This window comes from Belonocnema kinseyi, chromosome 4 (assembly GCF_010883055.1).
Source record: "Belonocnema kinseyi isolate 2016_QV_RU_SX_M_011 chromosome 4, B_treatae_v1, whole genome shotgun sequence".
NCBI lineage: Eukaryota > Metazoa > Arthropoda > Insecta > Hymenoptera > Cynipidae > Belonocnema > Belonocnema kinseyi.
Genome location: NC_046660.1, coordinates 33,258,322 through 33,278,165, shown reverse-complemented (window position 1 = coordinate 33,278,165; position 19,844 = coordinate 33,258,322). Strand labels below are relative to the sequence as shown.

The 19,844-nt window shown below is 26.8% G+C and overlaps 2 protein-coding genes across 2 annotated transcripts in view; one reads left to right on the top strand and one right to left on the bottom strand.

The window, feature by feature from the left end:
• LOC117171425 (origin recognition complex subunit 2) overlaps positions 1-2,440 on the bottom strand; it is a 9,952-nt gene extending 7,512 nt beyond the window's left edge. The window contains exon 1 of the mRNA XM_033358738.1: positions 2,264-2,440. Coding sequence (XP_033214629.1) covers positions 2,264-2,318 — 55 coding nt within the window. The 5' untranslated portion in view covers positions 2,319-2,440. The remainder of the gene's footprint in view (positions 1-2,263) is intronic.
• Positions 2,441-2,571: 131 nt separating this feature from the next.
• On the top strand, positions 2,572-19,813 carry LOC117171424 (anoctamin-5-like). The gene is made up of 13 exons (XM_033358737.1): positions 2,572-2,891; positions 3,111-3,231; positions 4,296-4,484; positions 4,559-4,770; positions 7,010-7,148; positions 7,230-7,431; positions 7,512-7,855; positions 7,944-8,183; positions 10,013-10,230; positions 10,293-10,510; positions 13,499-13,740; positions 15,878-16,162; positions 17,922-19,813. The coding sequence occupies exons 2-13, from the start codon at positions 3,121-3,123 to the stop codon at positions 18,150-18,152; spliced, it is 2,631 nt and encodes an 876-aa protein (XP_033214628.1). The 5' UTR covers positions 2,572-2,891; positions 3,111-3,120; the 3' UTR covers positions 18,153-19,813.
• Positions 19,814-19,844: the final 31 nt, after the last annotated feature.

Genomic DNA, 19,844 nt, shown 5'->3' with positions numbered 1-19,844 from the left:
TCCCGAAGTTTCAGCTCGATATTTTACTTACAAGAAAAGTTCTTAGGTTCAAAAAAACATTCAGTGAACTGAAAAACTGTGGTCGGTAATATAGGTATTTAGTTGTGTCACATGCCCTTAAAATCATATTATTTTTATTAGTAAAAAAATTAATCTGTCTTGATTCAAAAATTCAAAATTCGACTTAAATTACTAAAATAATTATGAAGACTTTAAAATAGGCACAATGAAAAAAGTTCCAGTCACTTTTTTAAAATTCTACGACTTTCCCAGATTTACAAGATCTACTTTTTAAGAAAGCAAGCCTATTTTTTTAATTCAATCAATTAAATTCAATTCAAAAACTTTCTACTGATCGCAGACTCTTTAAAAATTATTGAATTTAAATTATTCTCGTAAATATTAGTATGAAATTTCTAAAGTCTCTAAGTTGATTAAAATCATATTTTTATTAGTAAAAAAATTAATCTGTGTTGATTCAAAAATTCAAAATTCGACTTAAATTACTAAAATAATTATGAAGACTTTAAAATAGGCACAATCAAAAAAGTTCCAGTCACTTTTTTAAAATTCTACGACTTTCCTAGATTTGCAAGATCTACTTTTTAAGAAAGCAAGCCTATTTTTTTAATTCAATTTCAAAACATTCTACTTTTCGCAGACTCTTTAAAAATTATTGAATTCTAAATAATTTTCGTAATTATTAGTATGAAATTTCTAAAGTCTCTAAGTTTATTAAAATCATATTTTTATTAATAAAAAAATTAATCTGTGTTGATTAAAAAATTCAAAATTCGACTTAAATTACTAAAATAATTATGAAGACTTTAAAATAGGCACAATGAAAAAAGTTCCAGTCACTTTTTTAAAATTCTACGACTTTCCTAGATTTACAAGATCTACTTTTTAAGAAAGCAAGCCTATTTTTTTAATTCAATTTCAAAACATTCTACTGATCGCAGACTCTTTAAAAATTATTGAATTCTAAATAATTTTCGTAATTATTAGTATGAAATTTCTAAAGTGTCTAAGTTGATTAAAATCATATTATTTTTATTAGTAAGAAAATTAATCTGGCTTGATTCAAAAATTCAAAATTCGACTTAAATTACTAAAATATTTATGAAGACTTTAAAATAGGCACAATGAAAAAAGTTCCAGTCATTTTTTTACAATTCTACGACGTTCCCAGATTTACAAGGTCTACTTTTTAAAAAAGCAGGCTTATTTTTTTAATTCAATCAATTAAATTCAATTTCAAAACATTCTACTGATCACAGCCTTTTCAACAATAATTATATAAATCTAAACAATTTTCCTTAATACTAATATTGTAATTTCTAAGATTTCTGGAATGATTATAATCATTGTTTTTTCTAAGTAAAAAAAATCAAACCATATGAATTCGGAAATTAAAAATTCGATATAAATTTCTAGCATAATTTTTGAGACTTTGAAATGGGCGTGACAACAAAAATTCCACGACATTTCAAGGTTTTGCAAGGCTTCTTCTTAAGAAAATCCAAGTCTATTTTTTTCATCCAGTCATATTAAATTCAATTTCAAAACATTCTATTGATTGCAGATTTTTCAATAATTATTAAAATCGAAACAATTCCTGCTAATATTAATATGAAATTTCTAAAATTTCTCGCATTATACTTACAATATATATTACATTTACTAGTAAAAAATCAACTCTTGTAAATAAAAAAATTAAAAATTGGTTTTAAATAACTTAAATAACTGAGTACTTTAAAATAGACGCAATAAACAATGTCCTGTCACTTTTTAAAAATTTCACGACTTTTCCAGATTATACAAAGACTACTTAAAAAAATCCAAGTCTTTTTGTAATCCTGTTAATTAAATTCAATTTAAAAACATTCCACTGGTCGCAGTCTCATCAGTAGTTATTGATTTCTAAATAATTTTTGTTAATATTATATTTCTAAAATCTCTGGAATGATTATAATCATATTATTTTTATGAGTAACAAAATCAATTCGTATAAATCCTTCAATTGAAAATTAGACATAAAAAAATAATTGCTATAAACCAATATAGCAACCCTTCTTTAAACCTATTTTTTTTTGAAAAAGCAGTATTGAACTTATTTTAAACTTTGGAAAATTTGGTTTATTTCGAAAGTTATTTTTTTTCAAGGCATGATTGGCATGATGTATTGGCTCATTTTTATCGGCATTATTGAATTCCCTTAATATTTGAATTTAGATTGTGAAAAATAAGGAATAAGACTTACGTTTGTTGTTTTTTGATGCCCGAGTTACTCTCCTTTCCGAATTTCCGTTATTCATGGTGATTCAATGTGTGAAACAAAACTAAATAAATATGTATCCAATAATATAAACGAAAAACAAATTATTCCAATTCAGTGCTGCAAAATGTAATCAATTTGTGCCATGGGTAGCTCAGCTTGTACATTTTGGCGCGCACCGGCTTTAATTTTGGAGAAAAACAGCTGTTTTTTAATTATAGATGTCGCCACCTATATGACCACGTGATCCACATGACAGTTCAGTGTTCATTCAGTTTTATCATCTCTGGTTTTAGGCTTTAGGTTATCCGTCAGCCCAACAGCCCCGACATAATTTTCCTTATTCTTTTTTTCCTGAAGTCCGCCCAAGATTTTAAATTCTAATTAATATAAATTCAATATTTATTTTTTTTGAATGAGAATACTAAGTCATAAACGCCCTTCGACGTTAAATAATCTGTGATATTTTTTAGCACAATCTTATTTTTCTAGTCCCATCAGTCAACAATCATTGATAAAATATGTCAAATTGTGATTAGCTTTAGCGAATAAGTTCCTTAAAATATAAATAAGGAACCTAGTTGATGTTTATTTAAATAAGGAAGTGATGATTGTAAGTATATAGATATATATATATAAAATTACTTAAAGAATTAAAGTGCTCTGCTTAAAGTTTCCGCTTAAATTAAACAAAAGATTGGCTATTTTTAGTGAATGTAGTAGTTTCCATTTTTATGAAATGATTCATCATTCATTTTTGTACCCAGTTTTTCTGATTTCACATTTGTCATGCCGAGAAACTAATGTTTCTCTAACATAAATATAATTGTAGTTATGGAAACATGGATCAATCTTTAAGTGGTCAATTGATTCAAGAGAATGGCAACGATTCTGCGATGGATTTGACTGCAAAGATGATTTCTCTTGAACAGATACAAATTCCACTTCCTGTGGTGAATATCAAATTTATTGTAAAAGTTAACCTAACCTCAAAAAATGGTTGAAAGATTTATTAGATTAATTATTGTAATGATTATATTAATTTTTTCTACAAATTTCTACAAACTACTGGGCCATACATTTTATATTTAAGAAATTTAAAAGTACAGCCTATAAGCAATTAAAAATTAAGAGCTTTTCAAATCTAAAATAGTGTATAAAAAATGTTGCCAGTTGATAACTCTAAATATAATTTAATTATTGATTAAAAAAATGTAATTGTAGTTCGATTGAAGCTTTATAAACTGTTTCTGATTTTAAAATATGTAAACCCGCAGTGTTAAATTTAAACTTTCAATGTTACAATTTCAATTACTCCATTCAACAAAATGTAATTTGTAAACTAAATATTGAACTTTTATTTGCAAATAACAATCAATTATTAATTTCCAACGATTCAAAATTAAAATAATTCGACTTAAAAGTATTCACGTAATATATAAAAAATCATTTGAATTTCACAATAATATGTTCAAAATAAAAGGAAGAAATTTTGGTAGAGGTTTCTTTGTGGGTCTTATCATTTTTATTGAGTTTAAGGAAATAATTTTTTATTTTCATTTTTTTCCGTAATGGAAAGGGAACTTTTGTTTTAGTTTTAACATTTTTATTAACGTGAGTTAAAGGGGTTAACCTGAAATCTTTGAACCGTTCAATTTACAAAAGTTGAAAGTTTTGCAGTTTAATGGCATTTAATTTAAAATTGTTCAATTGGGAAGTGTTAAAGCTCCCATTCTATACGTGTAAATTATCGAGCGTTTGATTGCAAAATTTTGTAATATAAAGTTTGTTAGGCTTCAATTTTAAAATTTAAAATTCAAAAGAGTTCCACTTTGAATGCTTTAATTTGCAGTTCAGTTTTGATTACTTCAAATTAAAAAAAAAATCCCCTTACGTTTTCGCTGTTACAGTTATCCGCTAATTTTTTTACATAAATAGAATTTGAAACTTTGTAGAGATTAGAAGATTGTAATTCTACATTTCGATTTTTAAATAAGTAAATAAATTTGTATTTCAGGAACCAAGCCAAAGCGATAATGGCGAAAAAGTGGAGAAAGTGGATTTTGTCTTGGCATACGTGGATAATAATAATCACAATCATGCCAGGAAAAGGGAGGAATTCGAGAGTAGATTATTAGATCAAGGACTGGAATTAGAATACGAGGCAACTCGACAGTTGGGTTTTGTTAAAATAAATGCCCCGAAGGTATTTCCTTAAACGATTGCAATTACAAAATTAAAGATTACATTCTGCAATCATAATTGCGTTTTATTAAATAGGAAGTGCTGTGTAGATATGCCGAGATCATGAAATTGAGAATGCCAATTAAGCATTCATCGTCTGAAGAATTATCAGATGATACAGGTGATTTTTTTGACGATGCACGAACCTGGTTTGCTAAATTTTTCAAATTCGCTCAGTTGGATCCAAACAAGTTCCCCCCAAAGAAGTATCAACTCGCAGCCGAATTTTCCAGGGACAAGGATTACTTGTAAGATCTTTTTTTTTTAAATTTTCTTTTTCTTTTTAGAATGAAATACTTTTAATTGTCCCAGAACTTGGGATCATCACACAATTGACACTTTTTTGAGCGATGAAACTATTTTTCTACTATTTCGAAAAAATTACACTAAAGATATTATTTTCTCACAATTTTCCGGTAATGCCACTATTTATTTACTTTTCTTTGACAAATAATTTTGAATTTCTTCGCCAATTGACTGAAATAATAATTTATCTCAAAGATTCACAATATAACGGAAAAATGGTCACAATGCCTAATTAGGGGCCTTACGTAAATTACGTCAATTTTTTTTCCAAAATTTGGACGATGAGAGTTTGGGGGTTATTACAGCTTCTTATGATTTAGCAAAGTGGTTAAACTTTCATCTAAGTAGTTGTATTTTCTACTAAATGGGATTCATTGTACAAAAAATTTAATAGTTCATATTTTAAACAAGAAAAGATTTTAATTGTAAATAAAAAAATATCTGCATTGAACCAAAAAGGATAAATTTCCAACAAAATGGTGAAATCCTCAACTAAAGTAGATTCATTTTCAACCATATAGTTGCATTTTTTAATGAAAAGACGAGCTTTCTTCAAAAAAATTTAATTTTCAATCAGATACTTAAATCTTCCACGAAAAAGATGAATTTTCGTAACAGAAGATTAATTTTCTACCTGGAAATTAAATTTTCAACCAAGAAGATTACTTTTTTATATAAAAAAGACAACTTTTCAATAAATTAGATGTAAATTTTCAAGTAATAGCTTAAACAATGCATGTAAAGTCAGCTCAAATTCTATCAGACTGATTTTTATTTATTTTTAGTTTCTAAACTTTTTAACTTGATACATGATTTTTTAAACTGATGAAGTTTAATTTTCAATCAAAAAATGGAGTCGTTTAATGATTATATACGAGAATTAATTTTAAATAAAAAAAATAATATCTAAAAAAACGGTTTAGTTTTATACCAAATTTTCAATCCGACAATATGATTTTTCAACAAAAAAGTTAATTTTTTAACCTTTCAATTGAATTTTTAACAAAATAGTTAAATTTTCAGTTTAAAAAAATTAATTAAAAAAAAGAAAGAAAAAACGGATTTGCAACTGCAATTATGAATTTTAAAACAAAACCAAAATGAACCTCTAAGAAAGTAGTTCTACTCTCAACAATGGAGTTGATTTTTCTACCTAAGAAGATGCATTTTCAACCAAAAATGTAATAGTTTTTATTTTTTTAAACTTTTTCATTTAAAATAAAAAACAGTTACATATTTAACAACAAAAAATTCTTTTCTGTCAAAGAAGACGAATTTTGAACAACAAAAAAATGAATTTTTATCAAAGTTCAAATTTCAACCAAGTTTTTTTCAGTCAAATAGTTTAATTTTCAAACAAAGAATATAACTTTTCAAACAAAAATGGAATATTAAAATTTTTAGTCAACAAAATTAATGATTAAGTAAAAAAAAGGCATTACTCAGCAAAACAGTAGAAGTTTAAATTAAGAAGTATGACCTTTTAACAATATTTTAAATTTTCACAAAAGAATTCCAGTTTGAACAAAAAAGAGGAATTTTCAACAAAAAATGTAATGGTAGACTTTTCAGTTTTATTGAATAAACTTTCAACCGAAATGTGTCCGCGCAACGAGCAGATTTTCAACATATGATTGCAATTTTTAAAAAATTCCAAAAAAGTTGCAGGAATATTTTCAGCTAACTGAGACCATTTCAAAATGAACTCCGAAATCCGAATAAATTACAGATGGCACATGTCAGAATTGAACCAGATTGAGATGGGGACTTAGTTCGAGATTTGAAAAGTTCATTTTGGAAATCCGAACTGATACAATTTTTTTTAAGAATTCGGAAATTAGAATAGATTACATTTATTGAAAATCCGAACTAAAAATCGTGTAAAATGAACTCGCAAATGCAAATAGAATACAGTTGACTGATGTCCAGACTGAATCGAAAAAATTTTATCACTGTCAATTTTTTCAATTTGCAGCCGAATGGAAACATACTAATTTAATTTTCCATTGCACACTTTTTGATTTCAGACTATACACTTTAAAAATTGGGCTATACATAAAATTAATACTTTAAAAATGTTATGACACTTTTTTCAAATTTGTGACAGATAGAAATGTTGTGCAGTTTATTCTCTAAAATTTCAATCAGATAACGTTTGTAATTAATTCGAGTTCTTTTAAGATTTGACATCGAGAATGAGAATTTCTTTTCCATGCATAATCGAATTATGATCGTCGCTTTTATTTTGGAACGTCAGATGGAAGGAATCCAAAGGCTTTTGGCTGAGAATGTCTATTCTGCTGCCTATCCTTTACATGATGTAATTATTCTTCCTCTTCAATTGAATTAATCATTAAAATTATCGATTGAAAAACTCATAATTGAAAAATAAAATTGCCAGGGTACTTATAAACAACAGGGAACCGTAAGAGCTTTATTGTATAAAGAATGGGCAGCATTAAGAAAATGGATAAACATCCAACCTCTCGACCTAGTTCAGGAATATTTTGGAACAAACTTCGCCATGTATTTTGCGTGGCTCGGATTTTATACTTATATGTTGATTCCTGCTAGTATAGCTGGTCTCCTTTGTTTTTTCTATGGTATTTATTTTCTTTAATTTGTTAACAGTTTCTGAAGAATAAACCTCAATCGCTCTGATATTTTTTATATTATTTTCCAGGTGTCTTCTCCTTGACTTCAAACCAGTTAGCCAGAGAAGCTTGTGATCCCTCAGCAGAAAATGTAATAATGTGTCCTCAGTGTGACAAAACCTGTGACTATTGGCGCTTGAGTGAAACTTGTCTAGTATCAAAAATCACTTCACTATTCGATAACCCAGCGACTCTCGCTTTTGCCATTTTCATGTCATTCTGGTCTGTTTTATATCTCGAACTTTGGAAACGAAAGTCGGCTGAATTAAGTTATCGATGGGGTTTGGTTGGCTTTGATCGATCAGCTGAACATCCTCGACCTAAATATCTTAAAGCTCTTGCTAATATAAAGTTTTTTAAAGTCAAGGAGAAAGTAATTATATTTGTTTAAATATATTGAAAGAAGTGATTCTTTATTTTTCGATTTTGAGAATATACTTTGAGAAATATATCTCTTGCAGGTGAACTTAATAACAAGAGAGAAAGAACCACATGTCAGCTTTTGGAAGGTTCGAGTTCCAGCGACTTTTTTCAGTTTCTCGATAGTTTTTCTTCTAGCTGCTGTGGCAGCTGCTGCTGTATTTGGAGTTGTTTTGTATCGAATGTCGATGATCACGTCAACTAGAATATTTGGAAGGGATTTCGATTCAACGAGTTACAAATTGTTCGCTTTGCCTGCGATTGCGGCTGCCCTTAATTTAGTAAGTCCAAAAATGTTATATGAGTTTTTTTATGCTTCATCCTTGTATGGTGTTTACCCTTCATTGTGACTTCAAAAATTCGATTTCATTTGATAAGAGCCTAAAATGAAACACAAAACATAAAAACATAATATTTTAAAAGATTTCATAGTCCAAAATGCTGTCCGAAGAGGGGAAATTAATGTATACGTAGAATGTTGAACTTAATATGAAACGTATAAAATTTAAAGTCGAAACATATTGAATTTTCAATAAAATCGTTAAAATCTCAACCAAAGGAGATCTTCAAGACAAAAAAGACGAATTTTTTAGAAGACAGTTAAATTTTAAACTAAGAACTTTTCTCCCAAAAAAATATTAATTTTTAGTAAAAAAAAAAGAAATATTCTCAATGAAAAAGAAAAATTTTTAAGAAAGCAGTTGCATTTTCGAACAAAAAAGATGAATTTTCAATTATATAATTACATTTTTAACAGATTGGTTGAATGTTTAACCACCTAGCTAAATTGTAAACCTATAAAAATGCATTCACAACCAGATAGTTTAACCTTCAAGCAAAAGAATAAATTTTCAAGAAAATACTTTGATTTTAAAAAAATGGAATGTTTAATCAAAACAAAAAAATGGATTTTTAACCAAATGGTCTAATTTTCAATTTAAAAAAATTAAACTTCAACCAAAACCAGTATAGTTTTCAAACCTTTAAATTTTCAGCCCAAAAAAAGTAATTTTATGGAGGATAGTTGAATTTTCAACAAAAAAGTTATTGTAAACCAAGTAAGATGAATTTTGAATAAAAAAACATGAATTTTCAACCATAAAGATGACTTTGATTAGGCAGTTACATTTTCAACTTCAACCACAAACAGTTAAATTTTAAACCAAATGGTTGAATTTCCCAGCCAAATAATCGAGTTTTTATTAAAAAAAGAGGGCTAAACTTCCACCAAAAATAATAGATATTTCAACTAAATAGTTCAATTTTTAACAATAAAGTTAATTTTTTTGCATAAAGAAGATGAATTTATAATGAAATAGTTTAACTTTCAAGCAAAGGAACAAATTTTCAACAAATGACTTGAATCTTAAATCAAAACACATTACTTTTTTTTACCAAAAAGTCCATTTTTAAACAAGTAATATTTGAATTTTAAACTAAAAACGATCAATTTTCTATCAGAAATGTAATAATTAAATTTGCAATAAAAAAAAGAACTGATTTTCTAACAAAGAAACAAAAATAATTTTTAACCAAAGATGGATCTTCGACTAATAAAATGAAATGAAACAAAGTAGTTGAATTTTGAAAGAATAACGGAATAGTTAAATTTTCAGTCCAAAAATTAATTTTCAACAAAGTAGTTAAAAATTCAACCATTTTAATGAATTTTGAAAAAATCATTTAAACCCTCGACTAAGTAGTTGTATTTTTAACCAAAAAAGATTAATTTTTAATGTAAAATGAAATAGACGAATTCTAAACTAAAAATTATCAATCTTCAACCAAAGGAGATGAATTCTGAGTTTAAAACAATTAATTTTTAACGAAAAAAGTTGGATTTTCTTATTGGGTTCTATTAATTGAATTCGAATTGAAGCTAGAAAAAGGGGAAGTATCTTGGGGGAAAAAGGCGGAAAACAGGAATTATTTAAAAGAAGAATAAAGTGGGAAATATAGTAAAGTGTGTAAAGTCTATATTTAGATACTTGTAACATAAAATCACTCTTCGTTTTTTCAAATATTTCACAAAACCTGTTGATCCCCCGCCCCTTGAAAGTCTGACGTATTTTTGAATAGTCCCTAAATTAATTAATCAATTCTTTCCCAGGTGTGTATTTTAATATTGAATTACTTCTACGACTGGCTCGCGGTATACTTGACAGAAATGGAACTGCTCAGAACACAAGCGGAATTTGACGATAGTCTTACACTAAAAGTTTATTTATTTCAATTCGTCAACTACTACGCTTCTATTTTTTACCTAGTCTTTCTCAAGGGAAAGTTCGTCGGGTATCCGAAAAAATATAATCGTATTTTTGGAAAAAGGCACGTAGATTTTGAGTCTCTAACTCTGCAAAATTTGAATTTTAATTAACAATTTTTAACAGGCAAGAAGAGTGTTCCCCAGGAGGCTGCTTAATGGAGCTCTGCATTCAACTTACAATTATCATGGTTGGTAAACAAGCATTGAGCACTGCAATGGAAATGATTTTTCCAGTTTTGTTTAAGTGGTGGGCACTGTTTCGAATTCATACTGGACTTAAACAGAGAGATCCGATCGCTCCTCGCAGACAGTGGATACGCGATTTGAAACTTCTTGTCTGGAGTAGGTTTCAAAAATAAATTATTCCTAAAATAATATTTTAATTAAATACTGTCCCCTATTTTCAAGTAATTTCCCCCTTTTCAAGTTCTTGTGCTTAAATTCAAACTGAATTATTAAACACCCAATGAAGAAAATTCAACTCATTTTTGGTTGCAAGTTAATTCTGTTTGGCTGAAAACTTGGCTGTGATATTTTTGATTCAGAATTCATCTCGTTTGGTTAAAAATTCTACTATTTGGTTGAAATTTCGTCTTTGTTGGTTGAACTCAACTACTGCTATCAATGTTTTACTTGAATATTTATAATTTTAGTTGAAAATCCAACTTTTTGGTTGCAAAATAACTTTTTTTTAAAACTCTACTGTTTTCTAAAAACAATTCGTCTTTTTGGCGGGTAAATTCTACTATTTGGTTGAAAACTCAACTTTTTGGCTAAAAGTCAATGTATTTATTAAAAACTGTAACTGTTAATTAGAAGATTAACTTTTTTGTTGACACTTGATATTTCCGGGTTAAAAATTGAACTATTTGATTGAGAATTATTCTTTCTGGTAGAAAAATATTTGTTTGGCTTGAAAATTCAACTAATTGATTGAAAATTAATCTTCTTTGTAGAAACTTAATCTTTTAGGTTGAAAGATTAACATTAACATTTAACTCTTTGGCTGAGAATTTAACAATTTCTGAAAATATAAATATTCCATTTTTGGTAGTAAATCTATGCTTTATAAGTTTTAAAATGCATGTAGTTTGTTGGAAATTCAACTATTTGTTTGAAAACTCAAATATTTGGTTAAAGATTAATGTATTTATTTGAAAGTGTAACTTTTTAGTAGAAAATTAACTTTCTTCTTAAAAACTAATATTTCTGGGTTAAAAATTTAACTATTTGAATGAGAAATAATCTTCCTTGCAGAAAATTTGTTTTTTTTTAGCTTGATTTATCTCTTTGGCTGAAAACTTAAAGAATTTTTTTTAATTCCTTTTTTTTGTTACGCCTTAATTCTTTTATTTGAAAATATAAATATTCCATTTTTTGTAGCAAATCTATGCTTTATAAGTTGAAAATTTATGTAGTTTGTTGGAAAGTCAACTATTTAGCTGAAAACTCAGCTATTTGGTTGAAAATTAATGTATTTATTTAAAAGTCTAACTGTTCAGTAGAAAATAAACTTTTTTATTAAAACGTTATATTTCCGGGTTGAAAATTTAACTATTTGATTGAGGAATAATCTTCCTTGCAAAAAATTAGTTTTTTGGCTTGAAAATTTAGCTACTTGATTGAAAATTGTTCCTCCTGGTAGAAAATTAATCTTTTTGGTTCAAATATTAACCAGTTGGTTAAAAATTAATCTTTTTGATTGAAAATTTAACTACTTATTTGAAAATCGAACTATTTGATTTAAAGTTAAACTACTTGATTGAAAACTCTGTATTTGTAAGATTTCCCTCTTTGGCTGAAAATTTAACTAATTTGTTTAAAATTCTTTTTTTTTTTTTGTTACACCTTAATTCTTTTATCTAATAACATAAATATTCCATTTTTGGTAGCAAATCTATGTTTCATAAGTTGAAAGTTTATGTAGTTTGTTGGAAATTCAACTATTTATCTGAAAACTCAACTATTTGGTTGAAAATTAATGTATTTATTTGAAAGTGTAACTGTTTAGTAGAAAATTAACTTCTTGTTAAAAACTTATATTTCCGAGTTAAAACTTTAACTATTTGATTTACGAATAATTTTCCTTTTAAAAAATTTGTTTTTTGGCTTGAAAATTCAACTACTTAGTTGAAAATATAATTATTTGATTGAAAGTTAAACTGCTTCGTTAAAAATTATTTTTTTGTCAGATTTGCCTCTTTGCCGGAAAATGTAACTGCTTTGTTTAAAATTCCTTTTTTTGTACTTTCATACTTTTATTTGAAAATTGAATTTTTTGAGTTGAAAATGCAACTGCTTTCTAAAAATTGCGTTTTTTTTTGCTTGCAGCTTTATCTTTTTTGTTTCAAAATTCGACAATTTAGTTAAAATTGAACTACATTATTTAAAAAATTGTCTTCGTATGTCAAACATTCAATTATTTAGTTATAAATGCAACTATTTTTGTTGCAAATTATTTTTCTAGATAATTTAACTATTTGGTTTAAAATGTATCTTTCTCTATATTGAAAATTAACTTTGTTGTTGAAAATTTAACTTTTTGGTTTAACCCTTAACGGTGAAACTCTCCCCAAAAAACGTTACAGTCACACTGGGTGTAATCAAACCTGCAACTTTACACCGCACAAAAATATAGTAGAATAGAATTCTAGAGGAAACAAAAGTTTTCACTTATATTTCAAGCCTTCTCTAAAATGCCATTACAGGTTGCAGATCTAAATCGTTCGTTTTCTAGATGAAAAATAAGCTGGGTTTGATTTTACCCAGTTGTAACTGTTTTTGGTTGAAGTTTAAATGTTAAACATTCGTCCTTTTCTATTGAACATTCAACTTTTATGGTTAAATATTCAACTATGAGGTTAAAAATTCAAGTACTTTGTTGAAATATTGTCCTTTGCTCAAAATTTAAACTATTTGGTTGTGAATACAACTGCTTAGTTAATAATTAATTTTATTATTGTTCAGTTTAATATTTTTCGTTTGAAAACTCGTCCATTTGGCTTAAAACTAATTTTTCTAGGTTGAAAATTTAACTGTCTTGTTGAACTCATCCATGTGGCAACTGAAAATTCATTTTTTTATGCTAGCAAACTAATATTTTTTCTTAAAAATTCATCTTTTTCAGTTAAAAGTTAACTTTTTTTGTGGAAAATTCAACAGTCTTCTATAAAATTAATGTTTTTCTTTTCATTGAAAATTCAACTACTTGATTGAAAATACAACTGTTTTTGTTTAAAATTTAATCTTTCGGATTTTTTTTTTATTTGACGATACGGTTGATCAGCCCCTCCTTAATTAACAATTTCTTTGATCCATTTTTGTATTTAGGTCCCAGAGGATTGTACGATGAATATCTGGAGATGGTAATCCAGTTTGGATTTATAACTGTATTTGTCGTAGCTTTCCCCCTAGCTCCTTTTTTCGCTCTGGCCAATAATGTTCTTGAAATGCGTCTAGACGCTACCAAATTTTTGCGACATTACCGAAGACCAGTTCCTCGGCGAGTGACCGATATTGGAATTTGGGCTCGAATTCTCGACGCACTTGCTCGTATTTCCGTAATGACAAATGTTAGTATCCAAAATATTATTACTCAGGGCTTGAATCCTGCAACTTTTTCGACGTTTTACGATTTTTTTGGATAAAATGCGACCCTTTAAAGAAAAATGCAACTAATCGACTCTTTTCCGTTTTGTCAGAAGTTCGCTATGCTTCATTTCAGTTTTAATCACAATGAAACCTTAAAAATTGAAATTAAACTAGAAAAAATGGTAAAATTTTCATTCAAGGACGTTAAAACTTGAATAATTTCTCCTTAAAGCTGTATATTTAGAAAATTTTGAATTCATAGCGTTTGAAATTGAACAATTTCTAATTTTTTAAATCCGCATTATACATTAAGATTTTATTTTTTCAATTGAAATTATGGAGTTGAAAACGATGAAATCGATTAATTAAAAATGCAATTAGAGTCTTAACACTCTTTCTCCTATTCCCCTTTTCCGCTTAAATACAGAACAAACTAACAGACCCAGGTAAGAGAATCCAACTATTTTGGATAAAAGTTAATTCTTTTTGGTTAAAAATTGGATTATTAGGTTGAAAATGTATTTTTTTTATTCTTATTTTTTGTTCAAAAATTTAACTTTGAAATTAAATTTGAAATTTAAAAATTTCATTTCGGATAGTCAATTCATCCGCTTGGATTCAAAATTCCTTGTTTATGGTAAAAAATTAATACTCTGTCGTTGAAAATTAATCTTTCTTGGTTAAAAACTTTACTGTTTTCTAAAAGTTCGTCTTTTTGCTCTTTTGCTCTTTTGATTGAATGTCTAACTATTTCATTCCATTTTTTCAAATTAAACTATTTGCTTTAAAATCCCTTTTTTTTTTAATTTAAAGTTGAAGAGCTTTGTTTTAAATTAATTTTTTCTAAATTGTGAACATTATTTTTTTTATTTGAAAATGTAACTATTCCATTTTTCGTAGAAAATGTATGCCTCATGACTTGAAAATTCATTTAGTTTGTTGAAAAATCGTGTTTTTGGGTAAAAAATGCTTGTTTTGAGTAAATTCGTCTTTTTGTCTGCGGATAAAATTTTTTTGGTTTGAAAATGGAACTGACTTCTAAAAGAATTATTCTTTTTTGCTTGAAAACTGAACTATTAGGTCAAACCTTTTTTTCGAAAGTTCAACTACTATTTGGTTGAAAATTCATCTTTCTTTATTGAAAATTAACTGGATTTTTGAAAATTCAACTTATTCAGTTGAAAATTAAACTATTTTTGATTAAAGTTTAACCTTTTTTTTTATTGAAAATTCGACTGTATTATAAAAAAACTCATCTTTTTGGCTTGAAAATTTAACTATTTGACTAAAACTTCAATTACTTTATTAAAAAATTATCTCTTTTGCTTGAAATTTCTCATATATTTGGTTTTAAATACATTTTATTTTATACAAAATTGCTCTTTCAAATTTAAAAGTCTACTGTTTTCTAAACCATTTGATTTTTTAATTTGAAAAATCAACTTTTTTGTTAAACATTTGTAAAAGTTAGTTGAAAATGCAATATATTTCTACTTGAAATCTTAGGAATTTAGAGCATCTCATAATTAATACATTATTGTATCTATATTAAATTGATTTAAAAGAATTTACTCCTTTATTTTCGTGAAAAATTCCCCTATTTTCTCTGTTTTAAGAGCATTTTGGGCAGACAACTCTGATTTATTAAAAAATGGATCGTTTCATTTATTGATTATACAGTCTCAAATTAAAATCCTCCATGTTGAGTAATTTCATGTTTAAAATATAACATTTCTCTGATTTGAAAATTATCTTAGTTGACAAGTTTAATGGTTCAGAAAGAATTATTTCTAACCCAGATTCAGAATTCTTCAAGCAAAATGACTATTTCTAAAAAATGAAAGTTTATTTTGATTGTGTAAATAATATTTGAAAATTAATGAGAATTACGTGCTCAATATCCTTAAATAAATAAATTTATTATTTCAATAATCCAATTTTTTTGTAGATTTTTTTCCAAATTTCATGCGACTCTCTTTGTTAATCTATGCGGCTTTTTAAGACTTTCTAGTCGATCCGAGTTCTGTTATTTAATGATTACAAAATCGGCTTATTATAATCTAGTAACTGATTTCCCGAAATTATTGATTAATCTATGATATGTTTGGAACTTTTTAGGCATTTATCATTGCTTTTTCATCCAATTTGATCCCTCGACTGGTTTACATGACGGTAGTGAGCAAAGAGAAAACGGACGTTGGATTTTTAAACCACAGTCTCGCATATTTTAATACCGTCGATTTTGAGAATGGAACAGCGCCCATCGAAACGGCTTTTGAGAACGTTACGATCTGTCGTTATCCGGAATACAGAAATCCTCCGGATGACCCACTGCCTTATAAACGACCGACGATTTACTGGCACATTTTAGCTGCTAGACTGGCTTTCATTGTTGTCTTTCAGGTAAATTTATATTTTAAATGACGAACTGAAAATATTACAAAAGTCATTTAACATAAAAATTAACTTACAGAGATGTTACAGAATCCCGATCTCGAAATTGAAGAGCACTTTTCCAAAATGTCTTATATCCAAGAAATCAAGTTTATCACAAATAACGGTTTTTTTATTAAGCTGTTTTTTAATTTACAACCTGTATTTTTGTCTTTTTATTTTTACTAAAAAGAGAAGATAACGAATATTTAGTACAAAAATTGCTGCCAGCTTAAAAGTATGTTTTATAAACAAATCATGATTGGGTATAGAATACTTGGAGATTATATTTTAGTTTATAGTTTAATAACAAGTGTTTAATTGAAAATAAATTAATATTATATATTAATTTATAATATTAATATTATAATATAATAATGTAATTGATTAATTATGTATAATTATAATATATAGTTCATATAATATTAATATTATATCAACAAGAAATTTCGTGAATAATTATAATTTTAACTTTAGTACATAAAATTTCCGTCAAGAATTAGAATTTTTACTACGGGGCAGGGAATTTTTTAAAAGAATTTTAATTCTTAGATAGAACAGTGAATTCCAGTAAATAATTGTAATTTTCATTTCAGTTTCACTTTGGAACAGAATATTTCTTTAAGAATTTTAATTTTTCTTTAAAACAGGGGACTTTGGAGTAGAAGTTTTCCTTGAAGAATTACAATTTAGACTTTGAGACCAGGAATTTCGGTAAAAAATATAATTTGAATTTGAACAGGGAATTTTTGACATTGAACGAGAATTTTTGAAGAAAATTTTAATTCCGATTTAGATGAAGCAGGTGGGGGATCCCCATTCCAAGTCAGAATTCGTCACATTTTGAAACTTCGCTCTTCCAAATTTTGGTAAAAGGGTGAAACTGTAGTTTTAAATTATAATGCGAAATTTGGTAAATAATTATAATTATGTCTTGGAGCAGGGAATTTCCGTAAAGGATTTTAATTTAAGTTTTGGGGCTGGGAATTTCCACGAAGAATTATAATTTCACTTTGAATAGGGAATTATTTGTATGAAACGGGATTTTCGGAAAAGAATTTTTATTCTTATTCAGAAGGAAGGTATTTAGAGAAATTTTCTGTTATAAGTCAAAATTAATCATATTTTGAAACCTCCTTATTCCAAATTTTGTAAATAAATATCATTCTGAATTGAAACATATAATTTTTTGTCATGAAACCAGGACTTTGGAAAAATAACGTTGATTCTAATTTAGATCATGGGAATTTAAAAAATCCCGTTTCAAATTAAGAATTATATTTTTTTAAAAGAATTCTCTGTTTTAAATCAGAATTTGAATTCTTGTGATAAAAAATTATCTGGCATTCCAAATATTCCGAAATCTATTGAAATCTTCAGAAATCATTTTAAATAATGTAAATCTTTTGAACTCGTTTAAGTTGACCATGAAAAATTACAAATTAATTTCATTTTATCTAGATTTAAAGTTGCTTTATGGATATAGAAAATTTTGGAAACGAACATACTTTTGAGCATTGTTTTTTTATAAATAATTTTTTTAAAGGGCTTAAATATGTTTATTTTATGTAAAATATTACTAAAATTACGAACACCGCAGAGAGTAATTTTTCTTGAAAAATAGATATAAGGCATTTTGAAAAACTGCTTTTCAATAATTTTAGGGTTTCTTCATGGTCTCTAGATTAATTTTCTTTTTAATTTAGGTGAATATGTATTTATTTTTCAGAATGTAGCTGGACTTGTGACAATGGTTGTTCAGTGGTGTCTTTCTGAAAAACCACGAAAATTACGTGAGCGTATAAAGCGTGAAGCCTTTTTGACTGAGGAGCTGGTGATCAAGAGAGAAGCGGAGAGAGCACGAGAAAGACTTCAATATTCCTCGAGTGTTAATAGAAATTATTCGGATCATTTGCGTAGAAGAAGTGTCTCCGAGAGTCAAGGAGGGAGCCAATTATAATTTTATTCAAATGAATTTTTTTTTAATGTTTAAAAAAATTTTCAATTAAAATTAATTTAATTTAGTGTTTATTTTAGGAGGATCAGTATACGCAATATAATGATTTTTGTATATTTTGCCACCGTTTATAGGAAAATATTATGGAAAAATCACTATAGGAATACATAATATTAAAATCTTGAACTAAAAATAAATATAAATATGAAAGTACATGGCAGTCTTCATATTCATGAGATTTAAGCACATTTTAAGGAACATTGCTTAACAATGCATGATAAAATATAAATCCTGTAATTATTTCTTGTACAATATATGTATAAACATATACTTACGGGATTTAAATGTTATTATAGCGCAGTTAGACAGAGATATTTAAAATTTGATTAATTCTCATAAATATCATTACAGTTTCTCTGCTTTTTGAAATAATTCTTTCACTATTTTAATATTTTTGATCCCTATACTGATTTTTCTTCAATATTTGTCCTATATTATAAATTTTATAACAATTTCCTACAATCGCAAAAAACGATGGGAAATCCATTACAAGAAAATCATTACATGCATTTACTGAATTTTCTATAACATTTGTTAATAAGGGTCTTTTCATAATTCCTGTGCCTTCCTCCTTGATGAAAACTAGAGAAATTATAAATTATAACAAAAATTTCAAATTTTATTTTATAATTTGTTTTTGAGGCGTCTGCTCGAGAGAAAAAATAACGCTTAAAATAATGTGCTAAAATGGTTTATCTAAATTTAAACCTAATTACTTCGATTTTTGGATGTGCCTTTGTGGTTTAAAGCCATATTCTATACTCTTTTTATATACCTATTCGAATTTTAATATTTTATATAGATTCGAACGATATTTATGAAATATTTAAAAGAATTCGGAATCTCTTTAAATTGGTTTTATATCAAAGCTTTTATAATTGTCGTGTAAGTATTACCCAAATTATTGTTATATTTTTATTATATTTTTTATCGATAAGAAATGTATTGATGATCTTTATAAATCCGTTACTTTGTTTCATTTAAAGTCGATAGGGAAACGATGCTTAGATTTTTATAATTCGCGGAAGCTTTTTTTATACTTTAAATTAAAATCTTTACGGTTCGCTAATGTAATTACAATTGTTGTATACAAATGTATGAATAATTGCCGAAAAATGTCTATTAAATCGAAATTTTTAATTGATATATTGGAATAAGTCTAAATACTCAGGTCACTTTAATTTTAATCATGCGAATAAATTTTATACTTATAATGTGGACAACATTTTTTTTATATCTTCGTTTAAAAAGAAGTTTTTTAATGATCCTATCTGAGAAGAAGTGATGTTTCCAAATATTTCAAAAATGTCGGGACACTTTGTCTTCAAAAACGTGATTGGTTCCGAAACTGCTTTAATATGACTTTTTAGTCCCTGTTTTAATTTTCGTTATATTTAAAAAAAATATTACCAAATTCTGCACCATCAATTATGTAAATAAAAATTTCCAAGTTAGTAATTTTATTTTATGATACAATTAATTTATAAATGTCTTGAACCATTATGCATAAAAGGGAAAATCTCAATTATAAATGATTGTTTAATATTGGGAAATAATTCAGTTATGAACATTTTGCTAGCACACAATATAATTTGTAAACCTTTTCATACTTTTACAAACTTTTAAAAATATGAG